This window comes from Mustela nivalis (genome assembly GCF_964662115.1).
Source record: "Mustela nivalis genome assembly, chromosome: 16".
NCBI classification, from domain to species: Eukaryota; Metazoa; Chordata; class Mammalia; order Carnivora; family Mustelidae; genus Mustela; species Mustela nivalis.
This window is the reverse complement of record NC_139035.1, coordinates 60,079,416-60,100,475: the sequence shown is the minus strand read 5'-3', so window position 1 is coordinate 60,100,475 and position 21,060 is coordinate 60,079,416. Positions and strand designations below refer to the sequence as shown.

The following is a 21,060-nucleotide window of genomic DNA, read 5'->3' as shown; positions in this document are numbered from 1 at the left end:
CCCCCCCCCTTTTTGACAGAGAGATAGCACAAGCAGGCAGAGGAACAGTCAGAGAAGGAGAAACAGGCTCTCTGCCAAGCAGGGAGCCAGATTCAGACCGATCCCAGGACCCCAGGACCATGACCCGAGCAGAAGGCAGATGCCCAGGAAAGAGTTCTTTTCATAGTGAGGGGTAATGAGGAGCTCTACTTCTTACTTAGCATAGGATTTATCCGTATCTAAAGATACAACGACTGGGGCACCTGGCTGGTTCAGTCCCCTAAGCATCTGCCTTCAGCTCAGCTTATGATCTCAGGGTCCTGGGATCCAGCCCTGAGTGGGCCTCCCTGTTCAGTGGGGAGCCTGCTTCTCCCTCTCTCTCTGCTCCTTCCCCTCCCCACACCGCCACTCGTGCTCTCTCCCTCCCTTAGTCTCTCTCAAAATCGTAAAAAAAATAAATAAATAAATAATAATAATAATCATTGTACATTGTTTTTGAGCGAGACCTAGATTATTTAAAGTTGGGGAGAATTCACTGCGGAAAGTATCAGAGCCTGGAATCTCATTTTGTCGGGTTTTATTTCACTGGGAAGTTTTCAATTTTGCAAGACGAGTCAGAGTCCGTTGGGTGTGGGGGGCCAAAGCCCCCCACCCTGCCAGGCTTGCCAGCAATGAGCAGGGGTGCTAAGGCACAGATGAGGGTCTCCTTCAGAACAAGAGGTGAAGCAGCCAGAAATTTAGTAGGGGACTCCTGGAAGTGAGAGAGAAAGAGTGGCTCAGGTAAGCTCCCACGTTCTTGGCTGACTTGGATGTTACACATGGGTCAAGGGGACCTCAGAGACCCACGAGAGCCCAGGGAAAAGCACAAGAGAGCGTTTTGGCCAGAACTGCCATCTTCCAGCAATTCGCCAAAAAGACCAAGACGAAGGGAAAGAGGAGAGATAACCTGCTGCGTGTTCTCGAGACCTTTTAGAAAACACGGAGCTGTTCCTTTGTCCGCATACATGCGAATCAACAAGGGGATATTGCGGACGGCAGGGGAATGGGCACTGTTCAAAAAGGAACATGTGGCGCCATGACAAAACTGGAAGGGTCCACAGTGTTGCCCAGTATGCTGTTGGCATTGCTGTAAACAAGCAAGGGAAAGGCAAGATTCTTTCCACGAGGATGAAGGTACGTCTGGAGTGTATTAATCACTCAAAGAGCCGAGCTAGCTTCCTGAAGCGGTGAAGGAAAATGATCAGAAAAAGAAGGAAGGCCAGGAGAAAGGTACTTGGGTACAAGTACCCAACGTGTTGGGTACAACAACAACATAGGGGCGCCCAGGTGGGCTCAGTGGGTCAAGCAACCAACTCTTGATCTTAGCTCGGGTCTTGGTCTCAGGTTGTGAGTTAAAGTCCTGAGTTGAGTTCCACACTGGGCTTGGAGCCTACTTTAAAAAAATAAATAAATAAATAAGACCTCAAGATGGTTCAAAACAACAACAACAACAACACAACAAAAGACAAGGCAGACTTGAGAGCTGGCTGGATCTTTGAATGCATCCCGCAATAGATAATTCAATAATTTCAGTTGGATATTTTAGTACTTCACTATCAGTTTGCGATGGCCTGAAGATATGCCTCCAAGAGCTCTGCCTACAAAGAATATCGACCAAGAGCCCTAGCTCTTGTGCCTGAAATACATGGCTGCCTTTGTTCCCCGGCCATGCTTCCGCTGGGCTACTCTAAGCCACCGACTGTATGTCGTTGGACTACTAAGGTGGGGCCATTCCTAGGAGATAGGAGGTTCTTGTGTTTGCTAACAACTTTGACTTAAGGACTCACAACAGGTTGGCTGAAACTTCTTAGTCTCTGTGGTAGTCTAGAATGCTTCAACCCACCCTTCCCTGTCTCTGTGTCTCTCCCATACTCGGGGTCAAGCCCATATTGTGGTCTGAAGGATCTCTCTCCCAGGCTCTTCTGGCTCCTTCCTATTTCCTCTCACAGCCATTTCCTCTCACAGGCATTCCCCCGTCTTTAATCCTATTGGCACGGGCTTCTTAGGGTGCCCAGATTACCACAAATGGTATGAAGAGTGGTCCAAGAAAATGGGTGGTCAGATGGGAATTTAAGACTGGCTCATCTCTGCCCAGCTGAAGAGTAGAATGCTGTCCTGGTTGGGACACGGCACAAGGTGGTGACCCAGCTGGTAGGTTTCCCTAGGGGTGACCTGGGAAGATGTCCTGGTAGAAGGCAGAGCTTGTAGCAGGCACAAAGGCTAAGGCCTTTCAAAATATGGGGACTTGGGGCACCTGGGCAGCTTAGTCAGTGAAGCATCTGCCTTCTGCTCAGGTCATAATCCAAGGTGATCCATAATCCAATGTGAGTCCTGCATTGGGCCCCCTCCTTAGTGGGGAGTCTGCTTCTCCCTCTGCCTGCTGCTCTCCCTGGTTGTGCTCTCTCTCTGTCAAATAAATAAATAAAATCTTAAAAAAATATATATGGAGGACCAAAGCCTCCAAAGACAGTGGAGTTGGCTTGTTTTAAAGTTGTAGTGATACTCTTCTGTTAGCAAGGAGTCAATGGTTAAGTGAGAGTCAGAACACCTCTGGTAGCTTCCAAAGAGTCCCTGATCTCTTGCAGTAGAAGGGCAGGCACGTTTGAGTGGCAGGCTAAAAAACTAACTGTGAGAGCCTTAGGGCTCCTTAACTGTTTGCATTGGTCAGCTAAGGCAGAAGGGTTAGGAGAACATCAGGGCCTTCATGACAAAACTCGAGGGTCCTAAAATATGGGATACCCGGATGGATGACCTTGAGCATATCGCCTGTGCAACAACCATGCCCCCAGCCCCTCTATGCTTGCAGAGGCGGCCCATATTCCCTAAGAAGAGCTAACACTTCTGAGACGCTCTCCTCAGAAGCTGCCCTCACCCCTACTTCCTCTCCTGGCTACCAGACTGACAACTGGGGTGACGTAGGGTCTGAGTAAGTTATACTCAAAATTCTACTTGTGTGCATGCGTGGGCACATGTTTTCCTGGGGAATCTGTTGCTTTTGTTAGTTTTTTTTAGTCTGTGACTAAAAATATTTCTGAAACACTAGCTTTCCTCCCATTAAGCCTTAGGCCTCCTCCCCCCCACCCCGGGAACAGCTGTAATTTCATTACAAAGCAGAATTTAACTAATTTTCCCTCCTAATGACCTGGGGAGAATTCACTTGGGCACACCAAAATAACTATACAGAGAAATACCACTTAAGAAGAAGGAAAGAAAAAGAAAGAGAGAGACCAGTTGAACCCTGAGCAAAGACTAATTTGCCGGATCTGTTCATCTCCTTTGGCCTCCAACACGAGTTGGAGCTTCAGGCCATCATCTCAAGGACAGTCAGACCGGCCATCCTGGGCCACCCATCTCATACAAGCCACCAGACCAGAGTTAACTACTCCTTTAAGACGGTTGCCATCAGCCACACAACCCACTGCTTCACCTTTGGCTACTCACCAGGGTTGGGACTGGGGTGAAGCAAGGAAGGCACTCAGAGCCAACCCTTAAGGAGGGGCTCGTTCTCAAGGCTGCCCCTACACCGGCCCTTGCTCCCTCTGGAAGTCAGAGCCTCCTTACGTTTTGCACCGTTAGGGTCTCCCTTGTCAAACTCTCGTCCCACCCTTGTTCATCCCCAACTCCAGGGCATCACTTACGGTGTGACAGAAAGAGTGTCAGTGCCAGGGTGAGGCGGGGGCGCCGTGGTGGGGGATGGGGCATTTACAGAGAAGATGACCTGGCGGCTCACTCGGGGAAGTGAAGGAAGTCACTGCACTTCTGCAGCAGGAGAGCAAAGGTTTAGTCTGGGGACAGGACAAGAAAGGAAGGGTCAGACGCAGGTCTGGGAGAAGCCCTGGGAACAGGATGAAGCTAAAAGGCTTAGAACGCAGAGAGTGAACAAAATGGGGTTACCAGGAGCTTGCTCTTCCTGGGCGCCTGGTAGCGTCTGGGCGAGACCCCTAAACCCCTGATGATATCCCAGTCCTACTTTCATAGCATCTTGTTAGAAAATATATCCTAGTATGGGGACAGGAGGCAAAAACTGGAAAATCTATATGGAACGAAAATCTGTACGTTAACAGTTCTAAGTCTGGGACTCTCGATTTTGGCTCAGGTCGTGATCTTGGGATCATGACCTTGATTGAGCCCCATGTTGGCTCTGTACTGGGAGTGGAGCCTGCTTCAGATGCTCTCTCCCTCTGCCCCCAAAATAAAGGCCCTCATATGACTATTATCTTTGCAGGGGAAAGCTGTATGCACAAAAATCAATATGTTGAATATAATGAAATCAACAAAATGTGCATTTATGTAACATATCAGAAGTTATAAAGTCTTATGATACTCTTTTTAATTCATAGTCTCTCTGTTTAATCTTTTAAACAGCTTTATTGAGATACAATTCACATACCATATAATTCATCAATTTAAATTCTACAATTCAGTGGTTCTTATGAATATCAAAGTTGTGCAACCACTAAGATAGTCAATTCTAGAACATTTTCCTAAAAAGAGGGGGACACATGGGTGGCTCAATCTGTTAAGCATCTGCCTTTTGATTTTGGCTCAGGTCATGATTTCAGGGTCGTGGGACAAAGCCCCATATTGGAGCCCATGCTGAGCATGAAGCCTGCTTAAGCTTCTCTCCCTCTGTCCCACCCCCTGCTTCTGCTCTCTCTGTCTCTCTAAAATAAATTCAAAAAAGAAGAAGAAAGAGAGGGATGCCTGGGTAGCTCAGTGAGTTATATGCAGACTCCTGATTTTGGCTCAGGTCGTGATCTGAGGGTTGTGAGAAGGAATCCCGCATCGGGCTCTGCACCCGGCAGGGAATCTGCTCGAGATTCTCCTGCCCTTCCTCTGCTCTTCCCTGCATTCTCTCTCTAAAAGAAGAAGTAAATAAATCTTTAAAAAAATTAAAAAGAAATCCTGGGGGCACCTGACTGACTCCGTCAGTAGAACACTGACTATTGATGTCAGGGTCCTGAGTTCAAGCCCCACTTTGGGCGTGGAGGGTATCTGAATAAATAAATAAATAAATCCCATTTCCTTCCTAACCACCCTAGCTGCAGGCAACTACCAATCTACTTTCTAGATGTAGATTTGCGTGTTCTGAATATTACCTTTTTTTTTTTTGGTTTTTCGTTTTTTTGTTTGTTTGTTTGTTTGTTTTAAAGATTTTTTATTTATTTATTTGAAAGACGGAGATCACAAGTAGGCAGAGAGGCAGGCAGAGAGAGAGAGAGAGGGAAGCAGGCTTCCTGCGGAGCAGGGAGCCCGATGCGGGGCTCGATCCCAGGACCCTGAGATCATGACCCGAGCCAAAGGCAGCAGCCCAAACCACTGAGCCACCCAGGCGCCCCTGTTTGTTTGTTTTTTACCTTAAAGTGACCTTGGGGATTAGGAATTCTTATCTTTGGAGCTCCTAATCCCTAAATGGTGGGACTTCTAGGGGAAGAGCCGTGATCTGTGATTGAATAGAAGGGGAGAGAAATGGCATTTGACAACTGCTGTAGACCCAGATACAGTCTTCATTGTCACAAGCATCCTACAAGCCCTGTATCAATTAAAGGCTGAAGAAACTGAAGTCCATAGAAATGAAGTAATTTACCAAAGGTTACAAAGTAGCAACAAAGCAGGGATGTAAACCTTGCCTTCCCAACTAGAGGTCATTGTCTTGTTTCCACTACATCAGTGTTTTCTCAACCTTAGGTGGGTGCGAAGAGGTACCAGGAGGGCTTATCCAACCCAGACTGCTGGGCTCCGCCCATGAAGTTTTGGATTCTTTAGCTGTGGGATGGGGTCCAAGCTTTTGTATTCCCAGCTGCTACTGCTGCTGCTGTTGCTGGGGTTTGAGCCGGCTGCATCTTGGCAGCCAACAGCATCTAAGAATGTGATTAAGATCACAAAGCTAGAGGTAAGCAGCTCCCCTGTATCATCTGGTTGTCTTTTCAGAACAGTATTTGTGATCTGTCCAAGCAATTACTGATTGATAAAAGGCAATACAGGCAACTGCAATGTCTCAGAGACAAGCTAAAGTTTTGATAACCTTTTTTTTTTTTTTTTCTGATTTGGAAATGGGATAAGCAATTAGAGCATTAGCCATGGTTTGTGAGGCACCTAGAGGTAGAACTTTCCCAATGGAGATAAAATGTAGTGTTCCCTGTCTGGTGCGGACCTACAGCCACTTAGAGGGAAGGCAGGCAGATGAGGCCTGTGAGCCTCCCTGTCTCTCGTTCTTTTGGCTATAGCTGCACACTCATGCTGATTTCATTGCCATATGTTGACTAGGCCAGAACTTGATCAGACGGAAATCTAAATATAAATGAAAATGATCACAGATACCTAGAAAATAGTATTCCCTTGAATCTATTCTAACTCTGGGTTTTATTGAACACATTTGATTTTTTTCCTGGTGGGAGGGGAGGGAGGACAGTTGGAAATCACTTAATTCAGAATCTGCAGTGTAATTTCTCTGGGAGACTCAAACGTGATTTGAACGTCCCCAGCTATGGGATTTGGTGACCAGGCTCCTGAGAGAGGATGACACAGCACAGGGAATAGCACAGACAGCCTGGCTGGCTTTATAGAGAGCAGAGATGCAAAAGTCCTTGTCAAGGTCACCAGTGCTCAGGATACTCTTAATTTAAATGGACTAGGGTAACTTCCTTACCTGTAAGTAAGGCAGCCCTAGGGACAGAAGAGAGGGAAAACAGAGAGTGCAGAGTGCAGCTGGGTGTCCTTGCTAATTAGGCCTTACCTTTATATAGACAGCTTGTGTGTATGTGTGTGTGTGTGTGTGTTTCAGGCACTTTCATGTGTATTAACTTATGCACAGAGGTCAGAATTATTAAACAAGGTACAGAAGGAGTGCCTGGCTGGCTCGGTACCGCATGTGACTCTTGATCTTGGTTGAGGCTGTGAGTTCAAGCCCCACATTGGGAGTCGAGATTACATTAAAGAAATAAATAAAATCTTAAAACGAATAAATAAAATCCTTAAACAAGGTACAGATAAGTGTAACGAGTTAGCTCAGTTAATGGGTTCGTTCAACTAGTTCACAGACGCATAATCAAGATCAGTGGTAGACAGTCACTTGGAATGCCAGGAAAAGAGAACATTTGGAATTAAGAGCAGTAACCATGTAAATACCCCCTAGGGAATGCCACCTGTCGTTTCAAAATGGTGGCAGTGAACTTTACTTGTTGGTACTTTTGACCTCTTCCGTAGTCGTCACTGATTCATTCTCAGTGAACACGTCATAAGTGCTTCCTGCCGGCTGCCTTTCTGCTCAGTGGGCCTCGGGAATGTGGCAACGAAACATGGCGTTTCTTCATTTGTTCGACAAATATTTGTGAAGGCCCTACATGTGCCAGAAACTGTTCTAGGTGCTGGGAATATAGGAATTAAAAAAAAAATAGCAAGGAAAGTATAAACCAGTTTGGAGGAAGCCACTTCCAATGAACAAGGGAAAGGCAAAAAAACTCCAGGCAAAATGGGCCCGACAGAGGGACGGGTAGCTGACGAGTGTGAGGAGTATGGTCCAGTGTTCACGGCAGAGTCCAGTTGGTGGTGCTATCAGTGTTTACTGTAAAATATTTCAATGTTTGAAAAAATTTTTTTTCAATGTTTGGAAAATTTTATGATGAAATATCATGGGAAAAAAGCTAGAGAAAGAAGGAAGGTGGAGATTGGGGCAAAGTTCAGAAGCGATGCGGCATTATCTTACCCTCTTCTTTTTCTACCTCCTTAGCTCTGGGTCCATCCCGTTGTCCAAGTTCCAACAGGCTTTATCTTGGGCTATAAAGAGCTCACAAAAGTCTTTGAAGGCTGTTAGATCTCTTTAGTGGAGAAACGACATTGGGGAGAAGAGGCAGCCTAAAACCCACCCACCCCACAGCCATGTGGGAAGGCGCCCTCCTTCCAGCTGACCCCTCCCACCCAGGTAGCCACTCTCTCCATCTGAGCCTCCTGTCTGAGCTTCTGTGCAGTTTGGTTTTGGGTAGGGACACGAAATATTTCAGAAGTGAAAAGAACATGAGTGCTTTCTAATGTTCTTAATTTTCTTTAGCAATTAAAACAATTCTGAATTTAAGGTACCTAAGTTTGAAAATAATGCTGTTGACTTAAGCTCTCTTTGAGCCTGTAGGAGCACATCAGCTCATCAGTTCCAGATTCACCGGGGCAGAGGCCAGAAGCTACTGATCTAGTCCTACCTCTCCCCCTCTGTACCCCAACAAAAGTTCCTTCTGGGGTCCCAGCCTTGTAGGAGCCTGTTTTCTTCCATCTCTTGCATAGGGCCTAGACTGTGACAGCAGCTATCTTAAGAACTTTTTTTTTTTTTTTAAGATTTATTTGGCAGAGAGAGACTGCGAGAGAGGGAACACAAGCAGGGGGGAGTGGGAGAGGGCGAAGCAAGAGCCTGATGTGGGGGCTCCATTCCAGGACACTGGGATCATGACCCCAGTGGAAGGCAGACACTCAAGAACTGAGCCACCCAGGCGCCCCTATCCTAAGAACTTTATCTATAAGAATTCATTTAACGCAACAATCCTAGGACGGAGGTGCCATTATTATTCCCATGTAACAGATGAGAACACTGAGGCACAGGGAGATGATGTAACTCACTTGTGCAACTGCATGTGAATGGAGAAATCCTCCTCCAGAGGTGGAGGCTGCTCTGAGTCCCCGTCGGATCCGGCCTTTCTCATCAAGTCACTAATGGCCCATCTCTGAAAAACCAGTTCACTTAATGGTATTAATGGGTCAAAATGGCATTAATTACTATTTCAATGTTTCCATAAATCCTAATTCCACAGGAACCTCAGTCTTTGTGACTTCAAACTATGGTTTGAAAGGGCCTTGCTTTTTGGAGGGAGCGCGCCCTTCAGATACCCCCCACCCCCCAATACCCTTCTCTAGGGACAAGGACTCTAGGGAGTCGCCTACTAAGGAGGATGGTGTTTCCAAGAGAGGAAATATTTAAAGCCAGAGTCTGACATATTTTGGCAGACGGGCGGGGGAAAATTTTTCATTTGGGGAAAACACAAGTTTTTAGCCTGAATAATGGGCAAATGACCTTAACTCTTTGCTTCGTCTTAACCTTCCATGCTTGTTCGAATTTTGCTTCCCAAACCTGGGGCGTTGGCATTCCGCCCTCCCAGCTCTGTGGCCCCTTTGAAAGAGGGGGGGGGGGTAGCGCACCCAATTAAAGCGCCGAGCGCGTGTTTCTCCGCCCTCGGTCGGCCGGAGGTCCCCGGGGAAAGGGTTAACCCGGCGGGGGGCGGAGGGGGAGGGGAGGGAGGGCCGGGCTCACACCTCTCCGGGAGACCTCGGGCGGCGGCGGGGCCCGGGAGGGGCGGAGGCTGGGGCCGGACGCCTCGCCGCCTCCGCCTCGGCGAATAGCAGCGCGCTGCCCGCCCGGATTGGAGCAGCGGCATCACGCTGACCTCCGCCTGGGCTGTAAACCGAGCCGGCCGCTGCGGGCAGAGGCAGGCTGTCGGCGCCTCCGGGAAAGGCAGCCCCACGGCCGAGCTCCGGGCGGCTCACAGGCAGCCGGGCAGCGCCCAGCGGCGGCCGCGGGGAGCGGGGGAGCCCGACGCGGGCGCGGGCGGGGAGCGTGCGTCGGTCGGCAGCAGCGGGAGGAGGGGCGGCGCCAGCCATGGCCGGGGACAGCGAGCAGACCCTGCAGAACCACCAGCAGCCCAACGGCGGCGAGCCCTTCCTGATCGGCGTCAGCGGGGGCACGGCCAGCGGCAAGGTACGGCGGGGTCGCGGCGCCGCGCTGCGGGGCCCGGGCGGCGGAGCATGTGGCGCGGCCGCGGGCCGTGTCAGTTGCTGCAGCCACCGCGTGGCCCGCGCGCCTCCGCTCCTGGCCGCGCTCCAGCGCCCAGTCTTCCCCGCGCCGACTGCGGGCCGGGCTGGGCCGGCGGCCGGGCGGGCGGGCGGGGGTTCCGGTCCTCGGGGGGCCCGGGGAGGGGGCTGCCGCCGACCCCCGGTCGCGGGGCTGGCGCGCTCCCGCTCGCTCTTCTTCTCCGCTGCGGTAACTCGTGGCCCGGCTCCTATGGGGGCACCGGCCGGGAAGGCGAGTGCTTACTCGGCGGGTCGGACGGTGGGGGAGAGGGCTTGAGACACTGTCGCCGGCGAGCCCCCGGTGCGCCCCCCACCCCCCAGCCCCGCCGGGAGGTCCCGGGGACCCGGGGCGGGGCGAGCCGGGGAGCCGGACCCGGCGGGCTGCGAGAACGCGCGAGGCGGCGTCCCGGGGCCGGGAGCCGGTCGTGGGCTGCGGACTGCAGGGCTTTCTGGGGAAAATCCCGAGCGCCGGCCAGGTGCGGTGCCATCGACGGAAGGCTCCTCGCCGGGGCTTCTGGTGTTCCACGGTTCTGAGAGGAAGCGTGGCCGGCTTCAATGAGAAAGTTGCTCCGGCTCCGGGCCCCTCGGTGTCCGGGGCTTGCGCGTCTTGGGTCCACGGAAAGGGGTCATCCTCTGGGTGTCCCACTCCCCTACGTGCCTTTCTTTGTTTTATCGGCCAGGCAAGGAGAAACTAGGGAAATGGCTTTTTCGCTTTCCCGGGGCTTTTTCTGCAGGTGAAGGGTGGAGTCCTCCCAGATGTTTCTTTCTCGGCTCCCCTGATGCCCCTGAGATGTGGGTGCTTGTTTCCCGGGGCGTTTGGCGACCTCGGGGTGCGGCGGGAGCGCGGGCTCCCTCCACCAGCCGAGCCTGCGGGCCGGGGCTGTGCGCGCCGCGTCTGGCGACGTGGGATGCTGCCTCTCAGGGCCCGGGAGAGCAGAGCAGGAAGGCTGCTTGGCGCCATGAGGAGCGAGCCACGAGGTTCTCGCGCCCGAGCCGACTCCTCCAGCCCCTCCTCCATTTTGGCTTCGCATTTCCCCCTCCAGGTCTGGACTCCCTTGGCGCGTGGGGCCCGGACCCGGCCGCTGGCGCTCGGAAACTTCTTTATTGATCAACTTAATCTCCTGTCTCTAGCTCCCGGGGCTGGGAATCTGGCAGTGTTAGGCCCCCAAAGCTGATGTGGCATTTGCGCCAGGCTGAATGCATTTTTTTTTTTTTTTTCAAATAGTACGTAAAAGCAAAACCCACGATGCCCAGCCCTTTGAGGAAGCTTTCCGTGTTCTTTTAGGACTACCTTCCCTCCCCTCTTTCCATAGCACATGCCTGTTGTATGGGACCTTTTTGTTTTTCATGGCTGTCCCAGCTCTCCGAGCATGAAGTCTGACGCATAGTTGGTCCCAAATACTTACCTAAGGTCCGTCCTCCTGGGGGCAGGGAGACTTAAATTGGCAGATGACCGTGGCATATAGACACAGTGTCCTTGGCAGTCATCTAAATGGTAAAGTCATTATAGAGGGGGAAGCTGAGACCCTAAAGGGGGGAATCAGTCCATTCTCCTAGCTTTTGTGGCCCTCAGTCATTTCCTGGTCTCAGTTGATACTCAGTGTTAAGTCCTAAGTGTTACTTCTGTAATGTGTCAAGTGGGAGCTGGTCGTGAGCCATGATGGGAGTAGTAACCGCTGTCCCTGGGATCCTCATCAAGGGGGAAGATGATAGAAACTCTCAAGAAACTCTCTCTTCAAAACCAGATTCTTGTATTTCCTCCAGAAGAATAGGTCTAGAGAGAGCAAGAAGTCAGCTGGAAGAGAAAAAAAGCAAACAGCGTAAAGCATGTTGTACACTTTGGGCACTGATAAATACTGTGTCATTGTCTAAGACTAACCAGTTTTTGTTGTTGTTGTTGTTATTGTAAAAGAAGTCCAAAGGAGCATTGGACTTCTGGAATTCCATATTATAGTTCATTTGCTGCAATTTTATCTTGGTTCTCTTATTCCAGTCCTTAATGCCTTTCCTGCAAGGAATTAAAAAATTACAAGTTTTTTTTTCCCTTTTAGAGGATTACCAGCATCAACAGGCTGGACCTCCTTTGGAAGTCTGAGCATAGTAGGGCAAGAGGATCTGGAAGCCAGATTGATCCTCTGTTCCCTGGGTTTTTATTATGAGCTTGTTTAAAGAATTTGGAGGAAGCCAGAGGATCCAAGAACATCATCAAAACTGACAATTTTAGAGCTAGAAGGAACCTCAGAGTCCCAACAGTTAGTCCAACGCTTAGTCTCATCACTTCCAGATGAGGCAAATAATGTATTCAGGTCATATTTTAGGGTTCTAGGCTGGTGCTCTCTGCTGCCTGCTGTTGCTTTGTTAGGGAAGACTTAACTAAGGAAAAGTAAGACTAAGGTGCTAGGGGGCGGGGAGGGACACACGTTTACAACCTTCACCTTGGAAACTGGCTGCTTGGAAATGACCGGGGAATGGTTTCAGAAGTGCTTGATTCAAAGGGAAATGGAAATGCAGATTGCTTTGTACCCTGGGCCCAGCCCTATAGATCTGGAGCCCCCTCCCCCATCCTTCCTTTATAAGAAAAAAACAGCCCCCAGTTCAGTTTCTCTTGAGGGCTCTAATTTATGTTAATGTTGAGGCTGCCCTAAGTTCAAGCATTGTCTCTCAGACTAAATTATTTTGGTTGTACAAGGTGAAAATAGTGATTGCGGCTCCATAGATCACATTTTCCAGTTTGTTTGATAAGTGAGCATGCGTAGAACTTGAGATAAGCTTCACCAGGCTGACCTGGCAAGTCATTGTTAAAAACTCGTCTGAAAATTGTAGTGGGTTGAGAAAGTTGTTCTGATCTGTGTTAAAAACCAGGTTCTCACCTTTCCCCTAAAGGATAGGTGTGGAGAGAGCAGAAAGTCACATTGGAAGAGGGGAAAAAGTAGTGTAAACTTCTCTACCTGCCTGTATGGCTTTGACAGCGGGGGCCATTCCCTCTTCTTGCTGTGACTTCTTCCTTGGCGGATTAAAATAGCTTCTCCATCTGCTTCTTCACACTGCCATGAGAGTGGGCTTCATTGGCTCTAGTTCTGACTGTGTCACTGTCTTGTCTGGAAACCTTGGGCCACTCTCCATCGCCCAGACAGCAGGTCAAACATTTCAGCACAGCGGACATGCCCTTGACCCCCCAATGTGGTCGCAGATTGTTTAGTGAACATTTCCCCTTCCCCTTGTCACCCTCTCCCCCCCACATGCACACAAACACATCTGTAGAGCTGCTTTCACTTACACTTTTGCTCTGGGTCTTGTCCAGAATGACCTATCATCCTTTTAAGCCTTCACTTCTGCACATACGTCCTCCAGGGAACTCTGTACTCATTTCCTTAGTCAGAATTAACTTGGTGTCTCTCCTGCTTCCTATAGTTTCACCACATTTTGCCTTGTAATGTGGTTGCGTAGTAGTGTAGGTTGCCTGCTGACTCCTTCCCCCAACCCCAAAAGAAGTTCTGAAAGAGCATCTCCCATATTCGTTATCTGTGCCTTCTGCCCATTTCGGTGTTTGATAACAGCATTGGTGTTTGGCGTTTGTTGGGCTGAGTTAGGCAGACCAAAATTTGTAATGACTCTTTTATTCTTTCATTCACTAAACTATTTGAACTAGGATTTGAAGCCACAGTGGAAACCCTGTTTAACTCTGTTATTCATGTTGCAATGACCCAAATATTAAGAGCTCCCAAACCCTAATACAGTGGTATTGCTTATTCAGAGCCTAGTAGTTATCTAATATGTACTAACTAGGTACTTGATAAATGAATGTCATTGTGCAGAATACTGTATTAAGTGGTTTTTTTTTTTTAAGATTTTATTTATTTGAGAGAGAAAGAGGGAGCATGGAGTGGGGGGAGCCCGATGTCACGTGGGGCTCAAACCCAGGACCCTGGGATCATCTGAGCTGAAGGCAGATGCTTAGCTGACTGAGCCACCCAGGTGTCCTCTATGACGTGCGTTTGAGGAGAACTTGGGATATGAAGATACCTGAGAGAATGGCTCGTGGTATTTACAGTTAAAACTTGCTTAAACCACTTTCACCATCAAGCCAGTTTATTTATTTATTTATTTTAAAAAGATTTCTCCCTCTTTCTCTCTCTCTCTCTCTTTTTTTTTTTTGGAAGTAATTTCTGTACCCAAGGTTGGGCTCGAACCTGTAACCCTGAGATCGCGAGTTGCTTGCTCTGCTGACTGAGCCAGCCAGGTGTCCCCAGGCCAGTTCATCTTAAAAGCGTTGGATTATCTCTTCTTTGAGGCCAGGCAGGTGTGTTCCTCATTCATGGAAAATGGTGGAAGATGAGGTTAGGAGAAATTTTTTTAAAGATTTTATTTATTTATTTGACAGAGACCACAAGTAGGGAGAGAGAGAGAGAGAGAGAAGCAGGTTCCTGCTGAGCAGAGAGCCTGATGCGGGACTCGATCCCAGGATCCTGAGATCATGACCTGAGCCGAAGGCAGCGGCTTAACCCACTGAGCCACCCAGGCGCACAAGGTTAGGACTGGTTTTGACTTGCCTGATGTCACGGGCTGGTAAGTGATACGACTTGGATTGGAAGCCAGAGTTTTCCGAAATCTGTGCTGTTCTGAGCTGTCTCCACAAGCAGCAGCCAGTCCTCTGAGGTATTTTGGGGGAGGTTGGTCTGAGTGTGTATGAGTAATACAGACCAAGAGGGGAAAACTGCAGTCCCCCGGAGGTGTGGGCTGTCACCTTGGCTCGGCTTGGCTGTGACTCAGCATCTACTTTTGGAGCACTCTGGAATGTGCTGTGGGCTTGCCTCTCCCTGGCTCCATCACCCTGTTCCTGAGACCTCAGCAGCCATCCCCATCTGGCCAGCCTGTTTGTTCCACACCTTCCTTCTGTGAGGTACTCCCAGAACCAAGGGACTGGTTTGGTCCTGCTCTTTTATTCGGAGCTGGTGCTGTGTGTTTTCTGTCACCCCAAACCGTGGCCATGATGCGACCTGGCCCTGCAGACCTCCTGCCCCTCTCCCCTTGCTCCCCCTGTTGCAGCCAGATTGGCTGCCTGGTGCGCCTGGCTTTCCCCCTGCCCCAGGAATTTACCGGCTCTGCAGGAAATTGTCCTATTTGGTGGGCCGGCACCTAGTACTGTGCCTGGCAGAGGGAAGAAGAGACAGCAGGTCCCGAGGAGTCAAGTGTGTTCCTCTTCTGCTGCTTGTCTTCCCCCAGCTGTGCCTGCGTCAGCTGCCTTCTCTTTCATTCCTTGCCTAGCAGGTCTTTGAAGTGTGGCTTCGGATGCTCGCTCTCTGTGGTCACCCGACTCCAGCTCTGTGGCCTTTGCTGAGATCTTCTGCCTGGATGTCCTCATTTCCTTTGTTGAGTCTTGCTTTTGTGAAGTTCTGGGCTGGGGACAGATTGTGGGGGGAGTTTCACTGTTGAGGGCCTGACTCTTCTTGCCAGTGGGCTCTGAGATGGTGCTGTTGGACTGTTCTGGATCTGGGAGGTCTTTCAGATGTGTGTCTCAATGTTTGAAACCAGTGAGAAAGCTTGGAGGGTATACTCTAGGTCTGTGCACGCGTGCTTGCTTTCTTGCCCATCAGACCATTTTTATCATTAAGCCAACTTACTGAAGCATGCGATCATCTCTATATCATCCTAAGTCATGTATACATATATATGAATTATATAAGTATAATCTCTCTAAAACAAAAATTGGAATTACAAAACGGAGAAAAATGAAATAAACACTGAAAATGGTGGTTTCTGAGGTGCTGGGTGGCTCAGTCATTGACTGTCTGCCTTTGGCTCAGATCATGATCCCGGGGTCCCGGGATCAAGTCCTGCATCGGGCTTCCTGCTCTGCTCAGGAAGCCTGCTTCTCCCTCTCCCACTCCTCCTGCTTGTGTTCCCTCTCTCACTGTCTCTCTCTCAAATGAATAAATAAAATCTTAAAAAAAAAAAGGTGGTTTCTTTAATGGTATAAAACCTTTTGATTTTTTTAAAAAAGATTTAAAAAAAATTTATTTGACAGAGAGATACAGAGCACAAGTAGACAGAGTGACAGGCAGGAGAGGGAGAAGCAGGCTCCCCACTGAGTAGGGAGCCGGATGTGGGGCTTGATCCAGAACCCTGGGATCATGACCTAAGCCGAAGGCAGCAGCTCAAGAAGGCAGCAGCTCAACCGACTGAGCCACCCAGGCATCCCAACCTTTTGATTGTTATTAAAATGTTTTTTATCTGTGACTGAAGAGTGATTTATTTTTAAAAATCTTGTTTCATACATGGTGATTCAGGGAACTTGGAAGATCTTCGTGATATTAGTCTTGGTGACTAGAAGGCTGAAGGTTTAGTTCTATGTTTAGTCCTTTTGGTCCAGATTTAAAGATCATCACCTTTGAAAAAGTCATCTCCTTAAAAGATCCAGGAACAAGAAACTCCCCAGTTTGCAGTGTTTACCAAATCACAATAGTCCCACCCCCCAAAACCATCTAGAAAATTTTTGTCATCTTTCAGCTGTTTTTGCAAATCAAGGTACTCCCTTTAATGGTTTTTAACTCTACGGGAGGTCCTTATTTTATAAGTTTTTACAAGTTTCTGTTTACAAATTTTGTAGGTGCACACATAAGTTTTGGCAACAGAGTTGCTTAACAGTGGAAACATTTTCAAATCTCTAACATAATTTAATAAATGTATTAACATTTAACATTTATAAATGTATAACATACATTTAATAAATGTATTTGTTTTCTTTTACTCCAGTGTAAAGCCAGAATGTAAAAACTTTATTTACTTGTTTTCTTTTAAGATTTTATTTATTTATTAGAGAGAGAGAGAGAGAGCAGGAGCAGGCAAAAAGGCAGAGGGAGAGGGAGAAGCCCTGTTGCAGGGTTCATTCCCAGCACCCTGGGATAATGACCAGAGCCAAAGGCAGATGCCTCATTGACTGAGCCACGCAGGCACCAGTCAGAACCTTATTTTTGAAAGAGAAGTACTTCTAGATGAACAAATAACTGCAAAGTTTACATGAAAATAAAAAGGGAAAGATAGGAGTTTCTACCTTGCTTTTTTTTTTTTGGACACAGGGAGAGAGCACAAGCAGGGGGAGTGGAAGAGGGGGAAGCAGGCTCTCTGCTTCCTGATGCAGGAAGCCTGATGCAGGGCTGCATCCCAGGGTCCTGGGATCATGATCTGAGCCAAAGGCAGACACTTAAAACGGACAAAGCCACCCAGATTCCCTAAAGAGAGGAGTATCTAAAAGACAAAAGGTGTTATCAGATGTTGACAAAAAAATACTAATCCGCGTTTAGGTCACATGCAGGCAGAAGTGAAGTGAACAGGAAAGTGCACATAGAGAAAGCCAAAGCGTTTACAGTCCTAAAATTACCATCAGTAGACTACTTAACATAATAACTGGAAAAGTCTGAAGAATCCTAGAAAGCGTTGGGGCGGCTGGGTGGCTCAGTTGTTAAGCCTCTGCCTTCGGCTCAGGTCATGATCCTAGAGTCCTGGGATTGAGTCCTGCAGCAGGCTCCCTGCCTGGAGGGAAGCCTGCTCCTCGCTCTCCCATTACCCCTGCTACTGTTCCCTCTCTCAGTGTCTCTCTCTGTCAAATAAATAAATAAAATCTTAAAAAAAAAAAAAAAGAATCCTAGAAAGCATTAAACCTTCCGACCTCTCCTAAGCAGCAATTTGATTAGAAATGGGGGCATTGGTTCTAAAGTGGCTCACAGGTGCTTTGAGAAATTTTGAATGATGATGGGAGAAAGTGATAATTCCAAAAAAATCGGTTTGCTCTGTTATCTGGCTATTAAAAATGGCCTTTCCATAGTACAAGGAAAAAGCAGTTATTTCCATAGGGTTACAAGCTGTGAAACTGCAGGAAAAGTATCAGGAGTGTCTCTGAACCTCTTACACTTCCTACAGTGACCTCGACTCCCCTGCATAGTAACCTTGAGTATCCTGTGGAGCAGGTGGCCTGCAGGTTTATTCCTGCTCGGTGTGGTCCCCATCTCATGTTTGTGGTAGTCCTTTTTACAGGAGTAGTGATACAAGGTTCGGCCACATGCCCTTTGTGTGAATTGTGGAAACATTGGAGGACTTTGGAAGAGTTTTATGTGTGCAGGTGAAGTAGGGTAGTGCTTCCTTATTGTTTGGATCAGTCCCTAAGTGTGCTCTCTTGTCTGAAATTTTGGCCTTTTCCCCTTAGCTGAAGGGCCATTCTGTCATATCCCAACACACATCCACTTTCAGCCTGTCCAGGGAAGCCCCAAGTCTTGCAGATGTCTCTAGCATGACCTCCATCCCTGTGGTGTAGGGGAGCTCTGTCTCTGCAGAGCTCTGTCCTGTGCAGGTTGGTAAGTCTCAGGCTGTAGAGATTGTGGTAGAAGAGGATCCTAGGAGTCCTGACCTGGAGTGGCTCTCTGTTCTTCAAACCTGTTTGCATCTCAATAGCTAAAAGAAGTTCTGGGCAATCCTTTATCTTATCACAAACCTTTGCCGGAGGTGTTTTTCACCCTGATTAAAGAGTTGCAAAGGATCTATTTCTGATATGTTGTAAATATGGATACTCTGAAATAATGGTTGTTTTAATCTTCTAAGTGTATCTAGTGGGCTCTGCATACTGTAGTAATTTGGCCTGTTGTTGTCCATTAAAAAATACATGAAAAGGCTCTTATTTGAGCCAGAAAGCTTCGTTTTTTCTCTACGAAATCACACTTTCAATTCCACTTTATCCACAAAATATTAGCTTACTCTCATCTATTTTTATGCTTGAAAATCTTCTGTTGATCATTCTATCATCCTTATGCAACAAAAATGCATGTGTACGTTGGAATGATGTATTTCCTGTTCTAAGTCTCTTCAGTGTTAATTTCTTTCAGATTATATTACTGTCGTTACTGCCATAAGCTAATCAGAACAGGTAGACAAACATTTTGATGAATTCTTAGACACAAAAGGTAGACATTGGTTGGAAAACAACTTGATGAGATAGAAGAAACTCTCCCACCCAGTACAACTTATGTGTACTTGTGGGTCATTATGACTTAATGCTAGAGTAAGGTTTGTCTCTTGTAGAGATAGAAGCTTCCAGAAGCCATGCTGACATAAGTGGATGGGAATGGAAGGGCTTTTGTTATGTCAAGGTCACTCAGTTTGTACCTTTCAAAATACATGTCAGAACCCAGGATCTTTGGATGAATCATCCTTTCCGCCCACCTCCTGTGATGTTGTCAAAAGCAGGAAGCTGGAGACCTCCAGATTTGTAAAAGGATTTTGTTACATCATTAGCCATTCACTTTTTAGTATCAGCACTTGTATTTCACGTTGCCCCTTCATCTGGCCACCGATGTAGGGAACACGGCTTCTGGCCTGGCTTTGTCATTATCGACTAGCTGTCTGTTAATACGCATCTCCAGGAGAGGCTCCTGTCATCCCTTAACATTTCTCAGGTCTGTAGCGCGCCTCACGTGTTCTCTGATTGTTTTCTCACCGTTGGTCACACACCAAGTACTTCTTCCATCCATACCTGCATAACGCACTTGGGATTTGTGATCTTGTGGTGGGGTCCGGAAAGGCTGTTTCCCTGCCCGGTGCCAGCATCCACTTCAACTGGGTATTAACTGGGTTTCTCGTAGATCCTGGGAACTTAGATCTCCCTCTCATAAACGTCGCTGTCTTCCTAGCATCCTTCCCTTTACCTACCTGCCTTTTCGTTACCTGGGTAACCCCTGCTCATCTTTCTGTATGTGTTCTCTCTTGGGAAGTCCTCCCGGGCACGTTTAGATGTCCCTCTTCTGTGTGGCTGAAGCATCCCAGTAGACCTCAGTCATAGGATTTCAGTCCGCCTGGCTTGCCGAGTCAGCGTCAGAGACTTTGTTTTCCCTCACTGTTGCCTGAGGCCTGCACACGGGCCAAAGAGCCTAGGTAGGTCCTCAGTAAATATTTGTTGAATAGCCAAATATTAAGGACCCCTTTCTCAGACTCCTTGCCATTTTCTCTTGGGATCTCAACTGGAATCTCAGTATGGCCAGTATTTAACTCTGACCTTACCCTCCCGTGTGTTCAACCTGCAGCCTTCCCAGCCCAGCTGCCAGAGCTTCATCCTTCTGGTTACGCAGACCTAAATCTTGGGAGTCATTCTTGACTCTCTCTTCCAGTGGTTTCCATTCCATGAAGAGGGCTTGCTGGTTCTCCTATCACAGCACGTCCCCAGTCTGCCCCTGTTCGCTGTCACTGCTTCCCCCTGGTCCAAGCCATCAACAGCTCAGTTGGGTCATTGCCGGCTCTCACGTCTGCCTCTGTCCTTGTACGTTCTGCTGTCCTCACAGCAGCCGGAGTGATCCTGTTCAAGTCAAGGTTGGAGATTAATTGCTCTGCTCTGCTTAAAACCCTGCAGTAGTTTTCCTGTTTTTACTCCCAACAGAGAAGCTAGAGTCCTTGCAGAGTTCCACAGGGTCCTCAGGACGGCTTTGCACGGGCTGTTCCTTCTGCCAGGGTAGCCCTTCCCTCAGATACCAGCATGGTTGAGTCTCTCATCTCCTCATGGTCACATTATGTAAAATTGAGGGGGTCCTGGGTAGCTCAGGCAGTGGAACGTCTGCCTCTCGGTCGTGGGATCGAGGCTCATGGGGGGCTCTGTGTTCAGCGTAGCCTCTGAGAGTCTCCCTTTGCCTCCTGCTTGTGCACTCTCTCTTTCTCTCTCTCAGCTAAGTAAATAAATAAAATCTTAAAAAAAATAAAATCACACACATTAGGCACTCAATTACTTGTTGAATAAATGGTTAAGAATACATTCCTCCTTGGCTCAGTTATCTCTCCTAATACTGGTTTTCATTGTTCAAACCTGCTTGCTTTGGCGGTTGCCGGGAGATGTGGATAGTTGTCCCTTGGCTGTTCCTGTTTGTACCTCTTGAAGTCCCTTTACGTGGGTAGGATTCCTGGCACATTGCTAGCTAGTCTCAGAGCTCAGTGTAGGCTTAGGTTCCTGTTTAATGGTGCATTTGTAAAAATATGAAATCAGCTGGAGGGTAACTTACATCTTACCAAATTCTTATTACGGATGTCACATTAGATGCTTGTTAATATGAACCGGATCTTTACTTTAACTCAAGAAATGCTGTAAAAATACTTATTTGAGAGACAAACAGCATGAGTTGGAAGGAGAGGAGGGTGCAGACTCCCCACTGAGCAGGAAGCCTGATGTGGGGCTTGATCCCAGGA

The 21,060-nt window shown here is 48.1% G+C and overlaps 2 protein-coding genes across 4 annotated transcripts in view; one reads left to right on the top strand and one right to left on the bottom strand.

The window, feature by feature from the left end:
- Nucleotides 1–546: 546 nt before the first annotated feature.
- On the bottom strand, nt 547–9,657 carry LOC309849596 (uncharacterized protein; the record flags this gene model as incomplete). Of its 2 annotated transcripts, XM_082702304.1 has the most annotated exons (4): nt 547–730; nt 7,724–7,835; nt 8,623–8,726; nt 9,313–9,657. In XM_082702304.1, the coding sequence occupies 3 exons, from the start codon at nt 9,655–9,657 to the stop codon at nt 7,736–7,738; spliced, it is 549 nt and encodes a 182-aa protein (XP_082558430.1). In that variant the 3' UTR covers nt 547–730; nt 7,724–7,735. The 2 variants fall into 2 exon arrangements, with proteins under 2 accessions (XP_082558430.1, XP_082558431.1); XM_082702305.1 differs by lacking the exon at nt 7,724–7,835.
- UCK2 (uridine-cytidine kinase 2) overlaps nt 9,621–21,060 on the top strand; it is a 73,746-nt gene continuing 62,306 nt past the window's right edge. For both annotated transcript variants that reach the window (XM_082702299.1, XM_082702298.1), the window contains exon 1: nt 9,621–9,754. In XM_082702299.1, the coding sequence (XP_082558425.1) occupies nt 9,656–9,754 (99 nt within the window). In that variant the 5' untranslated portion in view covers nt 9,621–9,655. The remainder of the gene's footprint in view (nt 9,755–21,060) is intronic.